This window comes from Salmo trutta, chromosome 36 (genome assembly GCF_901001165.1).
Source record: "Salmo trutta chromosome 36, fSalTru1.1, whole genome shotgun sequence".
NCBI lineage: Eukaryota > Metazoa > Chordata > Actinopteri > Salmoniformes > Salmonidae > Salmo > Salmo trutta.
In genome coordinates, this window is record NC_042992.1 from 4740093 (window position 1) to 4758947 (window position 18855).

General features: G+C 45.1%; 1 protein-coding gene across 2 annotated transcripts in view; it reads right to left on the reverse strand.

The window, feature by feature from the left end:
• Positions 1 to 930: 930 nt before the first annotated feature.
• Positions 931 to 18855, reverse strand: part of nup42 (nucleoporin 42) — a 40231-nt gene continuing 22306 nt past the window's right edge. Inside the window, exons 1-7 of one of the 2 annotated variants that reach the window (XM_029736226.1) lie at positions 13616 to 13875; positions 8229 to 8484; positions 7988 to 8076; positions 5770 to 5846; positions 3972 to 4058; positions 3773 to 3875; positions 931 to 1821 (exon numbers count right to left, since the gene is read on the reverse strand). In XM_029736226.1, coding sequence (XP_029592086.1) covers positions 1331 to 1821; positions 3773 to 3875; positions 3972 to 4058; positions 5770 to 5846; positions 7988 to 8076; positions 8229 to 8484; positions 13616 to 13760 — 1248 coding nt within the window. In that variant the 5' untranslated portion in view covers positions 13761 to 13875 and the 3' untranslated portion in view covers positions 931 to 1330. Of the gene's footprint in view, positions 1822 to 3772; positions 3876 to 3971; positions 4059 to 5769; positions 5847 to 7987; positions 8077 to 8228; positions 8485 to 13615; positions 13876 to 18855 lie in introns of those variants that run through there. The other variant, XM_029736227.1, reaches the window with a different exon arrangement.

An 18855-nucleotide genomic window follows, 5' to 3' on the forward strand; every position in this document is an offset into this window, starting at 1 on the left:
CAGAGTCTCATTCATGGAGGCTCTCTGGTACAGTGTGAATTGTATACAACCAATAAGAAAACGCCACGTCTGCTACTGTACACATGTTTTATGTTCTGATGAAATCATAAGACGGTTTTAATTTAATGAACGACAGAACAAAGTATTGTTTATACAATATACACCTGGGGGGGGACACACACGAGATGAAAGCAAACAAAAACAGCCCATAATTTGATTCAAAGCAAAAATACCAACAACCATAATTAAAACACACTTATATACATTTTAAAATAGCAAAAACAGAAGCCTATTTTAGTTCCTGGTACAGTCAGACCACCAGTAGTCTGACTATCATCATGTGTTATCTGTCTTACATTCTGTTGCCCCCTTTATTTTAAAAGGAAACGTTTCAACCAAATGACATGGCACCATTACCAGGAACGACATCTTGGTTGAAACATGACATCATTCAGAATCCATTTGATAGATTTTTTCTCTCTCCAGTAGAAACTAGTCAGATTAGTGATTACATCTGTAAATAAGTTTGTTTTTTTTAACTCATAAAAAAAGGCTTCAGAGATATTCAATCCAGCTCTTTTCCATCAGGTCAGTTAAAGGAAAGGAGACAAGCCATTTTACAGATGTCCATGGTGTGATTAGACCACCTGCATATTAAAAGGGGGGGGTTTGAGTGGTGGGATCAGACCACCTGCATATTAACAGAGGGGGGGTTTGAGTGGTGGGATCAGACCACCTGCATATTAACAGGGGGGGTTTGAGTGGTGGGATCATACCACCTGCATATTAACAGGGGGGGGGGGGGGGTTTGAGTGGTGGGATCAGACCACCAGCATATTAACGGGGGGGGGGGGGGGGGGGGGGGGGGGGGGGGGTTGAGTGGTGGGATCAGACCACCTGCATATTAACGGGGGGGGTTTGAGTGGTGAGATCAGACCACCTGCATATTAACGGGGGGGGGGGGGTTGAGTGGTGGGATCAGACCACCAGCATATTAACAGGGGGGGGTTTGAGTGGTGGGATCAGACCACCAGCATATTAACAGAGGGGGGTTTGAGTGGTGGGATCAGACCACCAGCATATTAACAGGGGGGGGTTTGAGTGGTGGGATCAGACCACCAGCATATTAACAGGGGGGGTTTGAGTGGTGGGATCAGACCACCAGCATATTAACAGGGGGGGGTTTGAGTGGTGGGATCAGACCACCAGCATATTAACAGGGGGGGGTTTGAGTGGTGGGATCAGACCACCAGCATATTAACAGGGGGGGGTTTGAGTGGTGGGATCAGACCACCAGCATATTAACAGGGGGGGGGTTTGAGTGGTGGGATCAGACCACCAGCATATTAACAGGGGGGGGTTTGAGTGGTATCTGTCCCAGAGTGAACCTCTTCCCTCCAAACTCCTTCAGCTCCTCTTCACTCAGCTGGCTCTGGGGGGTGAAGAGACTGTCTGCTGGGGTCATAACCCCAAACCCTCCACTCGCCTGTCCAAAACCACTTGTAGCCACTGGCGCTGCACTCCCGAAACCACTCCCTCCAAATCCTCCTCCACCAGTGGTCGTCGAGGCGAAGCTAAACCCGGACGCAGAGGCAGGAGCTCCGAAACCGGCTGTAGTTGGCTCCTTGTTGGCAGCAGGAGTGGCAAAGGAGAAACCTGCTGCCGTGGGAACAGTGGTGGCCATAGAGCCAATCCCAGTGGTAGCTGGTGCGACGGCTGCCGCAGCACTGCCGAAACTAGAAGCTGCACCTGGTCCAGCAAAGCTGAAATTACTGGCACCTGTGGTGTCCTGGACTGGGGCCTGGGCCGGCACTCCGAAACCTGAGAAGAAGAGGGACAGTCCAGTTTGAGAGAAGTACCAGATATATAAACTCAGCAAAAAAAGAAACGTCCTCTCACTGTCAACTGCGTTTATTTTCAGCAAACTTAACCTGTGTAAATATTTATATGAACGTAAAAAGATTCAACAACTGAGACATAAACTGAACAAGTTCCACAGACATGTGACTAACAGAAATTGAATAATGTGTCCCTGAACAAAGTGGGGGGGTCAAAATCAAAAGTAACAGTCAGTATCTGGTGTGGCCACCAGCTGCATTAAGTACTGCAGTGCATCTCCTCCTCATGGACTGCACCAGATGTGCCTGTTCTTGCTGTGAGATGTTAACCCACTCTTCCACCAAGGCACCTGCAAGTTCCCAGACATTTCTGGGGGGAATGGCCCTAGCCCTCACCCTCCGATCCAACAGGTCCCAGACGTGCTCAATGGGATTGAGATCCGGGCTCTTCGCTGGTCATGGCAGAACACTGACATTCCTGTCTTGCAGGAAATCACGCACAGAATGAGCAGTATGGCTGGTGGCATTGTCATGCTGGAGGGTCATGTCAGGATGAGCCTACAGGAAGGGTACCACATGAGGGAGGAGGATGTCTTCCCTGTAACGCACAGCATTGAGATTGCCTGCAATGACAACAAGCTCAGTCCGATGATGCTGTGACACACCGCTCCAGACCATGACGGACCCTCCACCTCCAAATCGATCCCGCTCCAGAGTACAGGCCTCGGTGTAACGCTCATTCCTTCGACGATAAATGCAAATCCAACCATCACCCCTGGTGAGACAAAACCGTGACTCGTCAGTGAAGAGCACTTTTTTCCAGTCCTGTCTGGTCCAGCGACGGTGGGTTTGTGTCCATAGGCGACGTTGTTGCCGGTGATGTCTGGTGAGGACCTTCCTTACAACAGGCCTACAAGCCCTCAGTCCAGCCTCTCTCAGCCTATTGCGGACAGTCTGAGCACTGATGGAGGGATTGTGCGTTCCTGGTGTAACTCGGACAGTTGTTGTTGCCATCCTGTACCTGTCCCACAGGTGTGATGTTCGGATGTACCGATCCTGTGCAGGTGTTGTTACACGTGGTCTGCCACTGCGAGGACGATCAGCTGTCCGTCCTGTCTCCCTGTAGTGCTGTCTTAGGCGTCTCATAGTACGGACATTGCAATTTATTGCCCTGGCCACATCTGCAGTCCTCATGCCTCCTTGCAGCATGCCTAAGGCACATTCATGGAGATGAGCAGGGACCCTGGACATCTTTCTTTTGGTGTTTTTCAGAGTCAGTAGAAAGGCCTCTTTAGTGTCCTAAGTTTTCATAACTGTGACCTTAATTGCCTACCGTCTGTAAGCTGTTAGTGTCTTAACAACCGTTCCACAGGTGCATGTTCATTACTTGTTTATGGTTCATTGAACAAGCATGGGGAAACAGTGTTTAAACCCTTTACAATGAAGATCTGTGAAGTTATTTGGATTTTTACAAATTATCTTTGAAAGACAAAGTCCTGAAAAAGGGACATTTCCTTTTTTTTTTGCTGAGTTTATATCATCCTACTATCCTTGTTTCAGGCACAAACATTGGCACTATCTCATGGAAACCTTATGTTCAACACAGGAATGAAGAGGATTAGGAACGCAAGTAAATATTTAAAGGACAACTGCATGTCCCACTGACATAGGAGTTACAGAGGGTCTTAGCCAGTCGACATAGGAGTTAGAGGGTCTTAGCCAGTCGACATAGGAGTTAGAGGGTCTTAGCCAGTCGACATAGGAGTTACAGAGGGTCTTAGCCAGTCGACATAGGAGTTACAGAGGGTCTTAGCCAGTCGACATAGGAGTTACAGAGGGTCTTAGCCAGTCGACATAGGAGTTAGAGGGCCTCCGTGTCTGTATTCCATTTGTATTGTATTCCTATGAAGAACACAGGCTACAGCAGATCTTACCTGTTCCAAAGCCAGACGGTGCTGAGGACCCAAAGCCAGTCACTGGTGTCGACCCAAAACCTCCGGACGCTGCCTGTGGTGCTGGGTTGTCCAGCTCTGCAAGCTGGGAGAGACGAGAGAGTATTACTCACCTTGTACATATAAGGCTTTCTATTTGTCTTGTCGTATTACTACAGAAAGTAGTGTGTGTGTGTGTTACCATAGCGACTCTGGTGTTGCCGCTCATAGCCCTCAGCTCCTGGACTCTGCTTCTCCATTGGTTGACCAGCTGATTGATGACGTTAGCCTACAGACACAAGGAAGGCTGCTGTCAGTATTGATTAATGATGTTAGCCTTCAGACACAAGGAAGGCTGCTGTCAGTACTGATTAATGATGTTAGCCTACAGACACAAGGCTGCTGTCAGTACTGATTAATGATGTTAGCCTACAGACACAAGGCTGCTGTCAGTACTGATTAATGATGTTAGCCTACAGACAGAAGGAAGACTGCTGTCAGTACTGATTAATGATGTTAGCCTACAGACACAAGGAAGACTGCTGTCAGTACTAATTAATGATGTTAGCCTACAGACACAAGGAAGGCTGCTGTCAGTACTGATTAATGATGTTAACCTACAGACACAAGGAAGGCTGCTGTCAGTACTGATTAATGATGTTAGCCTACAGACACAAGGCTGCTGTCAGTACTGATTAATGACGTTAGCCTACAGACACAAGGAAGACTGCTGTCAGTACTGATTGAAATTCATTTCTCAGTAAAAAAGACACACAGACATATATATGTAATGTAATACTCTCTGGAATCACTGTTGGGAACAAGGAACTTAACCCCCTAAACTTCTCATTGGGCGCTGCACTGAGGCTGCTCCAACTTCGCCTACATAATGTGACCCCTCTCTCCCCTCTGCTCCAGCCTCTCCTACATAATGTGTGACCTCTCTCTCCCCTCTGCTCCAGCCTCTCCTACATAATGTGTGACCTCTCTCTCTCTCTCTCTCTCTCTCTCCTCTGCTCCAGCCTCTCCTACATAATGTCTAACCTCCTCTCTCTCCTCTCTGCTCCAGCCTCTCCTACATAATGTCTAACCTCCTCTCTCTCTCCTCTGCTCCAGCCTCTCCTACATAATGTCTAACCTCCTCTCTCTCTCCTCTCTGCTCCAGCCTCTCCTACATAATGTCTAACCTCCTCTCTCTCTCTCCTCTCTGCTCCAGCCTCTCCTACATAATGTCTAACCTCCTCTCTCTCTCCCCTCTGCTCCAGCCTCTCCTACATAATGTGACCTCTCTTTCCCCCTCTGCTCCAGCCTCTCTTACATAATGTGTGACCTCTCTCTTCCCTCTGCTCCAGCCTCTCCTACATAATGTGACCTCTCTCTCTCCTCTGCTCCAGCCTCTCTTACATAATGTGTGACCTCTCTCTTCCCTCTGCTCCAGCCTCTCCTACATAATGTGTGACCTCTCTCCCCTCTGCTCCAGTCTCGCCTACATAATGTGTGATCTCTCTCTCTCTCCCCTCTGCTCCAGCCACTCCTACATAATGTGACCTCTTTCCCCCTCTGCTCCAGCCTCTCCTACATAATGTGACCTCTCTCTCCCCTCTGCTCCAGCCTCTCCTACATAATGTGTGTCCTCTCTCCCCTCTGCTCCATCCTCTTCTACATAATGTGTGACCTCTCTCTCCCCTCTGCTCCAGCCTCTCCTACATAATGTGTGACCTCTCTCTCTCCCCGTGCTCCAGCCTCTCCTACATAATGTGTGACCTCTCTCTCCCCTCTGCTCCAGCCTCTCCTACATAATGTGTGACCTCTCTCTTCCATGTGCTCCAGCCTCTCCTACATAATGTGTGTATATCAGAGGGATTGTTAAAAGCAGAAGACAAATGTCTGTCTCATATGGATCAATAAAGTATTCTTCATGACATTGAATCCCAGTGCAGATGGCTTCATGTTATACTGTGTTTATGCAGATAAAGGGACATGCATGTGATTCTACTCACATATCCCTGCAGGTCTCCAGATGGCTTGGTGTTGTAGTACTCCAGTCTCAGCTCCTCTGGAGAGAGCTCTGTAAACCCTGCACAGTGGAGAAGACAATGCCGTCCACATCCATTCAATATACTGGAGTTAACATCACAGCCAATCTAATATAGCCTACTACTACATCGAGATCTATCCAAGATGTTCCTTCCATCCCAACTGAGGTAATGGTTAACCAAACAAATGTGTTTTTATTTATTCAATTTTATTTCAACTTTATTTAACCAGGTAGGCAATTTAGCAAATTAACACTGGTGATAGATCTGCAGATGATGATGCGCAAGTAGAAATACTGGTGTGCAAAAGAGCAGAAAAGTAAATAAAAACAATATGGGGATGAGGTAGGTAGTTGGATGGGCTATTTACAGATGGGCTGTGTACAGCTGCAGCGATCGGTAAGCTGCTCAGATAGCTGATGCTTAAAGTTAGTGAGGGAGATATAAGTCTCCAACTTCATAGATTTTTGCAATTCGTTCCAGTCATTGGCAGCAGAGAACTGGAAGGAAAGACGGCCAAAGCAGGTGTTGGCTTTGGGGATGACCAATGAAATATACCTGCTGGAGCGAGTACTATGGCCCCATGTGGGAGTGTGTGGCAGTGAAGAACTAACCAAACCATCCTATAGTGGGACAGACCAAAGCTAAGCTGTTTCCGCCATTGATAAAAGACAGTACTGTGCAGCTGTCTTCATCGACCTGGCCAAGGCTTTCGACTCTGTCAATCACTGTATTCTTATCGGCAGACTCAACAGCATTGATTTCTCAAATGACTGCCTCGCCTGGTTCACTAACTACTTCTCAGATAGAGTTCAGTGTGTCAAATTGGGGGGCCTGTTGTCCGGACCTCTGGCAGTCTCTATGGGGGTGCCACAGGGTTCAATTCTCGGGCCGACTCTTCTCTCTGTATACATCAATGATGTCGCTCTTGCTGCGGGTGATTCCATGATCCACCCCTACGCAGACGACACCATTCTGTATACATCTGGCCCTTTGTTGGACACTGTGTTAACTAACCTCCAAATGAGCTTCAATGCCATACAACACTCCTTCCGTGGCCCCCAACTGCTCTTAAACGCTAGTAAAACTAAATGCATGCTCTTCAACCGATCGCTGCCTGCACCTGCCCGCCCGTCCAGCATCACTACTCTGGACGGTTCTGACTTAGAATATGTGGATAACTACAAATACCTAGGTGTCTGGTTAGACTGTAAACTCTCCTTCCAAACTCATATTAAACATCTCCAATCCAAAATTAAATCTAGAATCGGCTTCCTATTTCGCAACAAAGCCTCCTTCACTCACGCCGCCAAACATACCTTCGTAAAACTGACTATACTACCAATCCTCGACTTCGGCGATGTCATTAACAAAATAGCTTCCAATACTCTACTCAACAAACTGGATGCAGTCTATCACAGTGCCATCCATTTTGTCACCAAAGCCCCATATACCACCCACCACTGCGACCTGTATGCTCTAGTCGGCTGATCCTCGCTACATATTCGTCGCCAAACCAACTGGCTCCAGGTCATCTACAAGTCTCTGCTAGGTAAAGCCCCGCCTTATCTCAGCTCACTGGTCACCATAGCAGCACCCACCCGTAGCACGCGTTCCAGCAGGTATATCTCTCTGGTCATCCCCAAAGCCAACACTTCCTTTGGCCGCCTTTCCTTCCAGTTCTCTGCTGCCAATGACTGGAACGAATTGCAAAAATCTCTGAAGTTGGAAACATATCTCCCTCACTAACTTTAAGCATCAGCTATCTGAGCAGCTTACCGATCACTGCAGCTGTACACAGCCCATCTGTAAATAGCCCACCCGACTACCTCATCCCCATATTGTTTTTATTTACTTTTCTGCTCTTTTGCACACCAGTATTTCTACTTGCACATCATCATCTGCTCATATCACCTCAGTAATTTGCTGAATTGTAATTACTTCGCTACTTTGGCCTTTTTATTGCCTTACCTCCGTACTCCATTTGCACACACTGTATATAGACTTTTCTATTGTGTTATTGACTGTAAGCTTGTTTATTCCATGTGTAACTCTGTGTTGTTGTTCGTGTCAAACTGCTTTGCTTTATTCTTGGCCAGGTCGCAGTTGTAAATGAGAACTTGCTTTCAACTAGCTCACCTGGTTAAATAAAGGTGAAATAAAATAAATAAAATGATCTTACCTGAGATGGTTGCTTTGAGGACAGAGTAACAGGAGAAAAGCCACTGGCCTGAAGTCTCCCAGATCTCCATATCTTTCTGGATGGTCTCCCTGGTGAGAAGACAAGGCATTCTGATAACTGGCCATTACATTTAAAGACTACTTTGTCAGGGACTAATTATATGTGTGTGTGTGTGTGTGTGTGTGTCAATTCTGAATCCCATTGAGTAAATTATTCCCACCCAAGCAATCACTAAACTTACAAGTGTTTTTCATTGTCTTCCCCTTCTCCTCTTCCACCTTTGTCGAAGGTGCTTTGAGTGATTAAGGCAGAAAATCTGTTTTGGTTTGGAGAGGAGGCTGCGAAACTGAAGTTGGAGCTCTGGGCTTGGCTGTCCCTTCCTCCTCCTCCTGGACCCCAGTTGTTGCCACCCTGCTGGGAGGAGAAGGATGACGGCTGGACGTAGTTTCCTCCTCCAGACCTCTGAGCTGGGTTCACCCACACTCTGTTCCCAAACCCTGAAAACCGGACGTTCATAGATTTGATATATTGGGATGGGAGAAATGTGTTTCTAGGCTACATGACATGATGACCCACTTTCAATTCATTAGCTTGAATAGCCCATCTGTTTCTGTTATAGCCAACGAATGTGTTGTTTTACTTGCCAGAACCTTTGCTGAAGGTTTACTTCCCGAAGGTTTTACAGCCCAGGGCCAAACCCTGCCCGAAGGTTTACAGCCCAGGGCCAAACCCTGCCCAAAGGTTTACAGCCCAGGGCCAAACCCTGCCCGGAGGTTTACAGCCCAGGGCCAAACCCTGCCCGAAGGCTCTGACCAGCTACTGGAATTGGTTCTGGGGGGAGTCAACACTCCCTCCTCTGCAATCTGACCAGACAAAATGACCCCTCCCATTCCGAAATTCAAAAGACGGTGCAACCCTGTGAATGGGCCAAATAATCACTGATGCAAATAGGTCATAACCACTCTCTTATCTCACGGCCGTAACATTTTGGAACGGAGGTATCAAGCAGAAACTACTAGAGAGAGAAGTAGCTAGCTCGGCTAAGAAGTAAACAAACATACAAACAAACCTGTTGTAGCGGAGGTTGTGGTTATTAGCTACAGTGATGAGTTGGTTATAGCTAGTGATGGAAAAAAACACAGGCTTTCTGAACCCTTTGGGGATTTCACCAAATTGTGCCGAAAAGCAGTTCAATACGCTGAGCTTTTAACACAGTGCACATTAAGAGACATTTACTGGTCAGGAATAAATATCAGCACGTTTGATGTTTATACAGTGCCATTGGAAAGTATTCAGACCCCTTGACTTTTCCCACTGTTTGTTACGTTACAGCCTTATTCTAAAATGGATTACATTTTTTTAAATCCTCAGCAATCTATACACAATACCCCATAATGACAAAGTCAAAACAGGTTAAGAAATGTTTGCTAATGTATTAAAAATAAAAACAGAAATACCTTATTTACATAAGTATTCAGACCCTTTGCTATGAGACTCGAAATTGAGATCAGCTGCATCCTGTTTCCATTTATCATCCTTGAGATGTTTCTACAACTTGATTGGAATCCATCTGTGGTAAATTCAATTAATTGGACATGATTTGGAAAGGCACACACCTGTCTATATAAAAGATCCCACAGTTGACAGTGCATGTCAGAGCAAAAACCAAGCCATGAGGTCAAAGTAATTGTCCGTAGAGCTCGAGACTGGATTGTGCCTTCCAGAAGGACAACCATCTCTGCAGCACTCCACCAAATCAGGCGTTTATGGTAGAGTGGCCAGACGGAAGCCACTCCTCGGTAAAAGGCACATGACAGCCGGCTTGGAGTTTGCCAAAAGGCAACTAAAGTCTCTCAAACCATGTTACACAAGATTCTCTGGTCTGATGAAACCAACATTGAACTCTTTGGCCTGAATGCCAAGATTCACTTCTGGAGGAAACCTGGCATCATCCCTACAGTGAAGCATGGTGGTGGCAGCATCATGCTATGGGGATGGGACTGGGAGACTAGTCAGGATCGAGGGAAAGATGAACGGAGCAAAGTACAGAGAGATCCTTGATGAAAACCTGCTCCAGAGCGCTCAGAACCTCAGACTGGGGCGAAGGTTAACCCCCCAGCAGGACAACGACCCTAAGCACACAGCCAAGACAATGCAGGAGTGGCTTTGGGAGAAATCTCTGAATGTCCTTGAGTGGCCCACCCAGAGTCCGGACTTGAACCCGATCTAACATCTCTGGAGAGACCTGAAAATAGCTGTGCAGCAAAGCTCCCCATCCAACCTGAAAGACCTTGATTGGATCTGCAAAGAATGGGAGAAATTCCTCAAATACAGGTGTCAAGCTTGTAGCGTCATACCCAAGAAGACTCAAGGCTGTAATCGCTGCCAAAGGTTCTTTAACCTCTACAGGATCGGTGGATCCCCTGCGGGACAGTTGAGCTAACGTAGGCTAATGCGATTTGTATTCATTATGGATCCCTATTAGTTCCTGCCAATGCAGCAGCTACTCTTCCTGGGGTCCAGCAAAATTAAGGCTGTTTATTACAATTTTAAAACATTACATTCACAGATTTCACAACACACAGTGTGCCTTCAAGCCCACATGAGGTTGTAAGTAACAAGAAAATTTCCCAGGACATAGACATATCTGATATTGGCAGAAAGCTTAAATTCTTCTTAATCTAACTGCACTGTCCAATTTACAGTAGCTATTACAGTGAAAGAATACCATGCTATCGTTTGAGCAAACTCTTTTTTTTAAACTAACAAAACATTTACAAAAGACGGCTCCCTTGCATGATTTAGGATGTTAAATAAAAAAATAAAAAAACTGAACAGCCAATCGAAACTCATCATTTAAAAAGATTAGAAATACAATGTAGCCAGTGTTCAAAAGAAAACTTTACAAAAAAAATTGAGCGATCCATTCCACCTGCACAGAAGGTGAAATATCTTGATAAAATGTTTTAAAGCTTCCAGATCGGCTCCTGTCTGTTATGGAATTATGACGGTGATGGAACTACATGACATTCTATTTTAGAATTTTGTGGTCGCAAGTATGATTCACAAATGTGTAATTTCCGCTAGCTTGTATAATGATATGTGAAAGATTTAACGGTCATAAACTTTTGAACTTTTGACATTTGAATACATTCAACAAGAATTTGCAAGCATTATTTATTATCAGAATGATTACAAATCCATTTACGAGTATGAACATTCTGCTGCAAATTTTGAATCTGCACATTGTTCTGTCATTGTTGTCACGTTACCAAGAGATTCGTAAGCTTGTAGAAAGTTTTGTAAATTTGTAGAAAGGGATTCACAAGTAAAAATGCGATTCAAAATTGCCATCGATAAAATGCAATTGTGTTCGTTGTCTATAGCTTATACCTGCCCATACCATAACCCAAATCTTTTCACAACGGTGACATCAGCAAACCGCTCGCCCACATAACGCCATACATGTGGACTGAGGCTGGTTGGACATAATGCCAAATTCTCTAAACCGACATGGAGGCGACTTATGGTAGAAAAATGAACATTCAATTCTCGTAACAGCTCTGGTGGACATTCCTGCGGTCAGCATCCCAATTGCACACTCCCTCGAGACATCTGTGGCATTGTGTTGTGACAAAACGGCACATTTTAAAATAGACTTTTATTGTCCCCAGCACAAGGTGCACCTGAGTAATGATCATGCCGTTTAAATCAGCTTTTTGATATGACACACTTGTCAGGTGGATGGATTACCTTGGGAAAGGAGAAATTATCACAAACAAATTTGTGGACACAATTTTGGAGAAATAAGCTTTTTGTCCATATTGAACATTTCTGGGATATTTTATTTCAGCTCATGAAACATGGGACCAACACTTTACATGTTGCGTTAATATTTTTGTTCAGTATCGATCCCACATGGATTACGACAGCCCCCTTGTTCTAGTGTAAAACAATAGGAAGTAGCCTAAAGCCCTGTAACTGAGCCATAGGACAGGTTTCTGCCCCGGGAACCAAGATGTTTCTTGCCATAGAGCTGACGATTATAACGGCTGGTGAGAGGAGGTCCAGAATTTAAAACCCATTGTGGCTGACGGAGGAGCCGGTGCGTCAGACAGCCTTGCTAAGAGTAGCCACTTCTTCTCTATAGTCCTCTGCCAGTAAACAATTGTTGCATTGGAATAACCGGTTGATCCACATTGTCCCGGAAGAGAGCATAGTAAATACAGCTCCTCAACAAAATGCTTCATGTTTCCTCTGAACAGGGAAGCCTCCATGAGAAGAGACATAGCAACAGACAGCCTCCATGAGAAGAGACATAGCAACAGACCCCAGAGTCAGAGATAAACACTACTAGGTGTATTGGTTGGGTATCATTTGACATGAGTGTTAGCCTAGTTGCTGACTGACTAGGCGTATTGTTATTCCTGTTTTTCTTATTTCATTTCAGGTGTAGAGAGAGTCAGAACACTAGAAAGCAGCATGCTACCAGACCACCACAGGACCCTTGAGGTATTACAGTCAATGCTTATGAACTGGATATTGCCCATTTATATCAATGACACTAACAAAATGTTTGGATTGTTCAGCAGGATTAGGGTAAGAGATAAGAATAACAAATAATTAAAGAGAAGCTGTAAATAAAAATAGTGGGGCTATATACAGGGTGTTACGGTATAGAGTCAATGTGGAGGCTATATACAGGGTGTTACGGTACAGAGTCAATGTGGAGGCTATATACAGGGGGTACCGGTATGGTACAGAGTCAATGTGGAGGCTATATACAGGGGGTACCGGTACAGAGTCAATGTGGAGGCTATATACAGGGGGTACCGGTACAGAGTCAATGTGGAGGCTATATACAGGGGGTACCGGTACAGATTCAATGTGCGGGGGCACCAGTTAGTCGAGGTAATTGAGGTAATATGTACATGTAGGTAGAGTTATTAAAGTGACTATGCATAGATAATAACAGAGTAGTAGCAGAGTAGAAGGGGGGGGGGGGCAATGCAAGTAGTCTTGGTAGCCATGATTAGCTGTAAATTTCAAATTACAAGTTTGCAACCGTAAAATTTTTCACACACGATAAACTTGCGAAATTAAATTACACATTTGCTAAGCTTACTTGCAAACACATCTCAATGTGCGACCACGAAATTCAAACTCACATCATTTTGTCATCGTTATAATTCCATAGTCAGATGACAGTGTGACGTCCGAAGCTTAGAACACACCGACAGTGCTATTGCATGTTGGTACAGCAGAATTACATTAATTTCCAATGAAACGCTGCGTTTGCGTTACAGAGCGTTCTGTGTGGTGCATATGTTGGGATTTATCGAACGTATGCGTAAATCTGAATGCGTAAACGGCTTGACATAAATGGTAGCAGGAAGTGAATGTTGAACTTTTGTTGCGCGCATAACCAGATGATGCTGCGTACTATTTCCGCAATGACAATGTCGGTGCGTTTGAAGCGTTAGTTGGACACAAACGTCGATACGTTGTGTGGAATCAGTAACAGTGTTTAAAATAAAAAACTAAAATCAGAGCTCTGTTCTTAATCGTCCCATGACTAGCTACAGTATAGCAGAAAAACACTATCTACTAACTACTACAACTCGTTACCTCCTCCCCCGCCTCTGTTGGCCTGTTGAGGGGGACGGCTGTTGTAATCTCCACCGTAGCCGCCACCGCCTGCTTTTGGGTGCTCATTCCAACACTTGTCGCCATATCGACACCGGCCTTGCATCCAAAAGTTGCACACCGTCATAGTGTTGCAGGATTTAAAGTTGTCGGTACGGTGAATGAAACGAAAATCCTCTCGTTTCCCACTATAGTTTCAGCACTACATTGTTTTCTTTCAGATTACGCCATTTTGAAAATGTCGCAGGGCTATGACGTCAGTTTTAAAGTGGGTTTAATGCGACAGGGCGCCCATGTGTTTGTTTTGGTACTGCAGCCAGGAAAGTAACTCAATCAACAAAATCATCAGACCGTGTAGAAAATAGTACAGTAAATAATTATATACCGGTAATTAGGCAATTAAATAATTATATGACCAAAGACTATACAAATTATAGTATTATTGTATTGTGTGTGTCTACATGTGTGTGTATATGAGTGAGTGTCACATTCATGTGGCTGTTCAAATACTGTAAATAAATAGCCTATGTTTAGAGCATCAAAATTGTCTTTGTCAGTGTTGATAGTACAGTTGCTATGTAAACTGTTATTTTTTAGCTTATAGGTGAAAGTATTGCAAGACAGAGAGACAGAGAGGATGGAGGAGGGAGTGAAAGAGGGAGGAGGAGGGAGTGAAAGAGGGAGGAGGATTCTTCTTTGCAAACTCCACCGTTTCACCGGTGGTGGCGGAGTCTTTAGGGGCATTGCCATGACAACACACAACCTGTTGAGGTGCATCTCATGTTAATTTTACCTGGAGGTCCGTGCAGTGTTCACACAGTACCACAGTCATTTCGGTTACTGGCTCTAATGTAATGCTCTAACCACTAGGCTACCTACCGCCCCCATAGAGACACACACCACACACAGTACAGTATCGCAAATCACAGATCACCAATCACATGCACCTGCATTTATTTATTATTTTAATTTTTATTGCACCTTTATTTAACCAGGTAGGCCAGTTGAGAACAAGTTCTCATTTACAACTGCGACCTGGCCAAGATAAAGCATAGCAATTCGACAAATGCAACAACACAGAGTTACACATGGAATAAACAAACATACAGTCAATAATACAGTAGAAAAACAAGTCTATATACAATGTGAGCAAATGAGGTGAGATAAGGGAGGTAAAGGCAATAAAAAGGCCACGGTGGCGAAGTAAATACAATATAGCAATTGAAACACTGGAATGGTAGATTTGCAGTGGATGAATGTGCAAAGTAGTAATACTGGGGTGCAAAGGAGCAAAATAAATAAATAAATACAGTAGGGGAAGAGGTAGTTGTTTGGGCTAATTATAGATGGGCTATGTACAGGCGCAGTAATCTGTGAGCTGCTCTGACAGCTGGTGCTTAAAGCTAGTGAGGGAGATAAGTGTTTCCAGTTTCAGGGATTTTTGTAGTTCGTTCCAGTCATTGGCAGCAGAGACCTGGAAGGAAAGACGACCAAAGGAGGAATTGGCTTTGGGGGTGACCAGTGAGATATACCTGCTGGAGCGTGTGCTACGGGTTGGTGCTGCTATGGTGACCAGCGAGCTGAGATAAGGGGGGACTTTACCTAGCAGAGACTTGTAGATGACCTGGAGCCAGTGGGTTTGGCGACGAGTATGAAGCGAGGGCCAGCCGACTAGAGCATACAGGTCGCAGTGGTGGGTGGTATATGGGGCTTTGGTGACCAAACGGATGGCACTGTGATAGACTGCATCCAATTTATTGAGTAGGGTATTGGAGGCTATTTTGTAAATGACATCGCCGAAGTCGAGGATCGGTAGGATGGTCAGTTTTACGAGGGTATGTTTGGCAGCATGAGTGAAGGATGCTTTGTTGCGAAATAGGAAGCCGATTCTAGATTTAACTTTGGATTTGAGATGTTTGATGTGAGTCTGGAAGGAGAGTTTACAGTCTAACCAGCCACCTAGGTATTTGTAGTTGTCCTCTCCTTGGTAGAGCAACATGCTCAATGCCTGCGTATTTAAGAGAGGAGATTGGCTTCAACAAAGTGAGCTGCTACTGGATAGTCAGTGTTCTTACACCTGATTGAGCTGCGGTGTTCAGCTGTGCGTTGTTTTAATTGTCTTTTTGTTTGTCCAACGTAGGCTGAATTCTATTCATAACATCTGTTATGTATTTAAAATGAGTGATTAGTCAGTTTTTATGATTACAATTCTGCATTTCTTCAGTTTTATCTGTGAGCAAGAATCAATCAACTCAAACTCTTTCTTTCTTTCTTTCGCTCTCTCCCTCCCTCTCTCCCTCTCTCTCTCTCTCTCTCGCTGTCTCTCTTTCTCTCTCTCCCTCTCTCTCTCTCTCTCTTTCTCTCCCTCTCTCTCTCTGTCTCTCTCTCTCTCGCTCGCTCTGTCTCTCTCTCTCTCTGTCTCTCTCTGTCTCTCTCTCTCTGTCTCTCTCTCTCTCGCTGTCTCTCTTCCTCTCTCTCAAACACACACACACACATCTAGCACTCCTTAGTTATTGTGAGACGACTATAGCATTTTGACACACACACACATTTCAACACAAATTCAGTCACGTGAACAAATTGATACGGAGGGGTCGGCTTGCGAGTGTTTTTTTGGCCATCCAAAGTATTTAGTACGAAAACAAAATGGTCAAAACAGACTGTACAATCACCAGAAATCTTTTCCCAAGTATTCCTACAAATAAAAATAGATATGTGATCGTGTCTCAATGTAATCAGAGTATGAAATTATTCTTATTTGTCAAATGCTTACTTACAAGCCCTTAACCAACAATGCAGTTCAAGAAATAGAGTTAAGAAAATATTTACTAAATAAACTAAAGTAAAAAAATGTATCAAAAAGTAACACAAGAAAATTAAATAACAATAACGAGGTTATACGGGTGTACCGGTACCAAGTCAGTGTGCTGGGGTACAGGTTAGTTGAGGTCATTTGTACATGTAGGTAGGGGTAACGTAACTATGCATAGATAATAAACAGCGAGTAGCAGCAGTGTAAAAACAAAGGGGGGGCGGGGGTCAATGTAAATACTCTGGGTAGCCATTTGATTAACTGTTCAGCAGTCTTATGTCTTGGGGGTTGAAGCTGTTAAGGAGCCTTTTGGTCCTAGACTTGGTGCTCCGGTACCACTTGCCATGCGGTAGCAGAGAAAACAGTCTATGATTTGGGTGACAGGAGTCTTTTACAATTTTTTGGGCCTTCCTCTGGCACCGTCTAGTATATAGGTCCTGGATGGCAGGAAGCTTGGTCCCAGTGATGTACTGGGCTGTACACACTACCCTCTGTAGCGCCTTACGGTCAGATGCCAAGTTGAAATAAATTCATTAGGCCCTAATTTATGTATTTCACATCACTGGGAATACTCATATGCATCTGTTGGTCACAGATACCTTTAAAAAGGTAGGGGTGTGGATCAGAAAACCAGTCAGTATCTGCTGTGACCACCATTTGCCTCATGCAGCATGACACATCTCCTTCACATAGAGTTGATCAGGCTGCTGATTGTGGCCTGTGGAATGTTGTCCCACTCCTCTTCAATGACTGTGTGAAGCTGCTGGATATTGGCGGGAACTGGAACACGCTGTCGAAACACATCAATCCAGAGCATCCCAAACATGCTCAATGGGTGACATGTCTGGTGAGTATGCAGGCCAAGGAAGAACTGGGACATACCATAACCCAGCCGCCACCATGGGGCCCATGCCATAACCCCACCTCCACCATGGGGCCCATACCATAACCCCACCTCCACCATGGGGCCCATACCATAACCCCACCTCCACCATGGGGCCCATACCATAACCCCAACTGGAACATGCTGTCGAAACACATCAATCCAGAGCATCAATGGGTGACGTCTGGTGAGTATGCAGGCCATGGAAGAACTGGGAAATGCTTCCAGGAATTGTGTACAGATCCTTATGACGTGTGGCTGTGCATTATCGTGCTAAAACATGAGGTGACGGCGGATGAATGGCACGACAATGGGCCTCAGGATCTCATCACTGTATCTCTGTGCATTCAAATTGCCATTGATAAAATGCAATTGTGTTCATTATCCGTAGCTTATGCCTGCCCATACCATAACCCCACCTCCACCATGGGGCCCATACCAGAACCCCACCTCCACCATGGGGCCCATACCATAACCCCACCACCACCATGGGGCCCATACCATAACCCCACCACCACCATGGGGCCCATACCATAACCCCACCTCCACCATGGGGCCCATACCATAACTCCACCTCCACCATGGGGCCCATACCATAACCCCACCTCCACCATGGGGCACTCTGTTCACAACGTTGACATCAGCAAACCGATCGCGACCACAGGAGGTTGGTGGAACCTTCATTTGGGAGGACTGGCTCGTGGTAATGACTGGATCAGAATTAGTTGAACGGAAACAAATACATCAAACACATGGTTTCCATGTGGCTAATGCCATTCCATTCCGCCCCGTTCTGGACATCATTATGAGCCGTTCTCCCCTCAGTAACCTCCTGTGTCGCCCACACGACGCCATACATGACGCCATGCGCGGTTGTGAGGCCAATTGAACGTCCTGACAAATTCTCTGAAACGACGTTGGAGGCAGCTTATGGTAGTCAGCATGCCAATTGCACACTCTGTCAAAACTTGAGACATATGTGGCATTGCGTTGTGTGACAAAACTGCACATTTTAGAGTGGTCTTTTATTGTCCCCAGCACAAGGTGCACCTGTGTAATGACCATGCTGTTTAATCAGCTTCTTGATATGCCACACCTGTCAGGTGGATTATCTTGGCAAAGGAAAAATGCTCACTAACAGGGATGTAAACAAATTTGAGCAAAATATTTGAGAGAAATTTGCTTTTTGTGTGTATGGAACATTTCTGGGTCTTTTATTTCAGCTCGTGAAACATGAGATCAACACTTTACATGTTGCCTTTTATATATTTGTTCAGTGTAATTATGTTTCGCCCACCGACCATCCACTAAAAATCAGCCCGCGGCTGAATCTAGTTGCCTACCCCTGAGATATGGTATTTATCCCCAGCACAAGGTGCACCTGTATTTATCACTGTAGTAACTACGCTTAACTTCCTTGGTAACTAGGACTCACCTTTGTAACCTTTCTAAAGTGGGTATTGACCTTTTGACCTTTTGGATAGTGCATCATCGGTGCCTCTTGTCCTGTTAGTCATCACATAACTT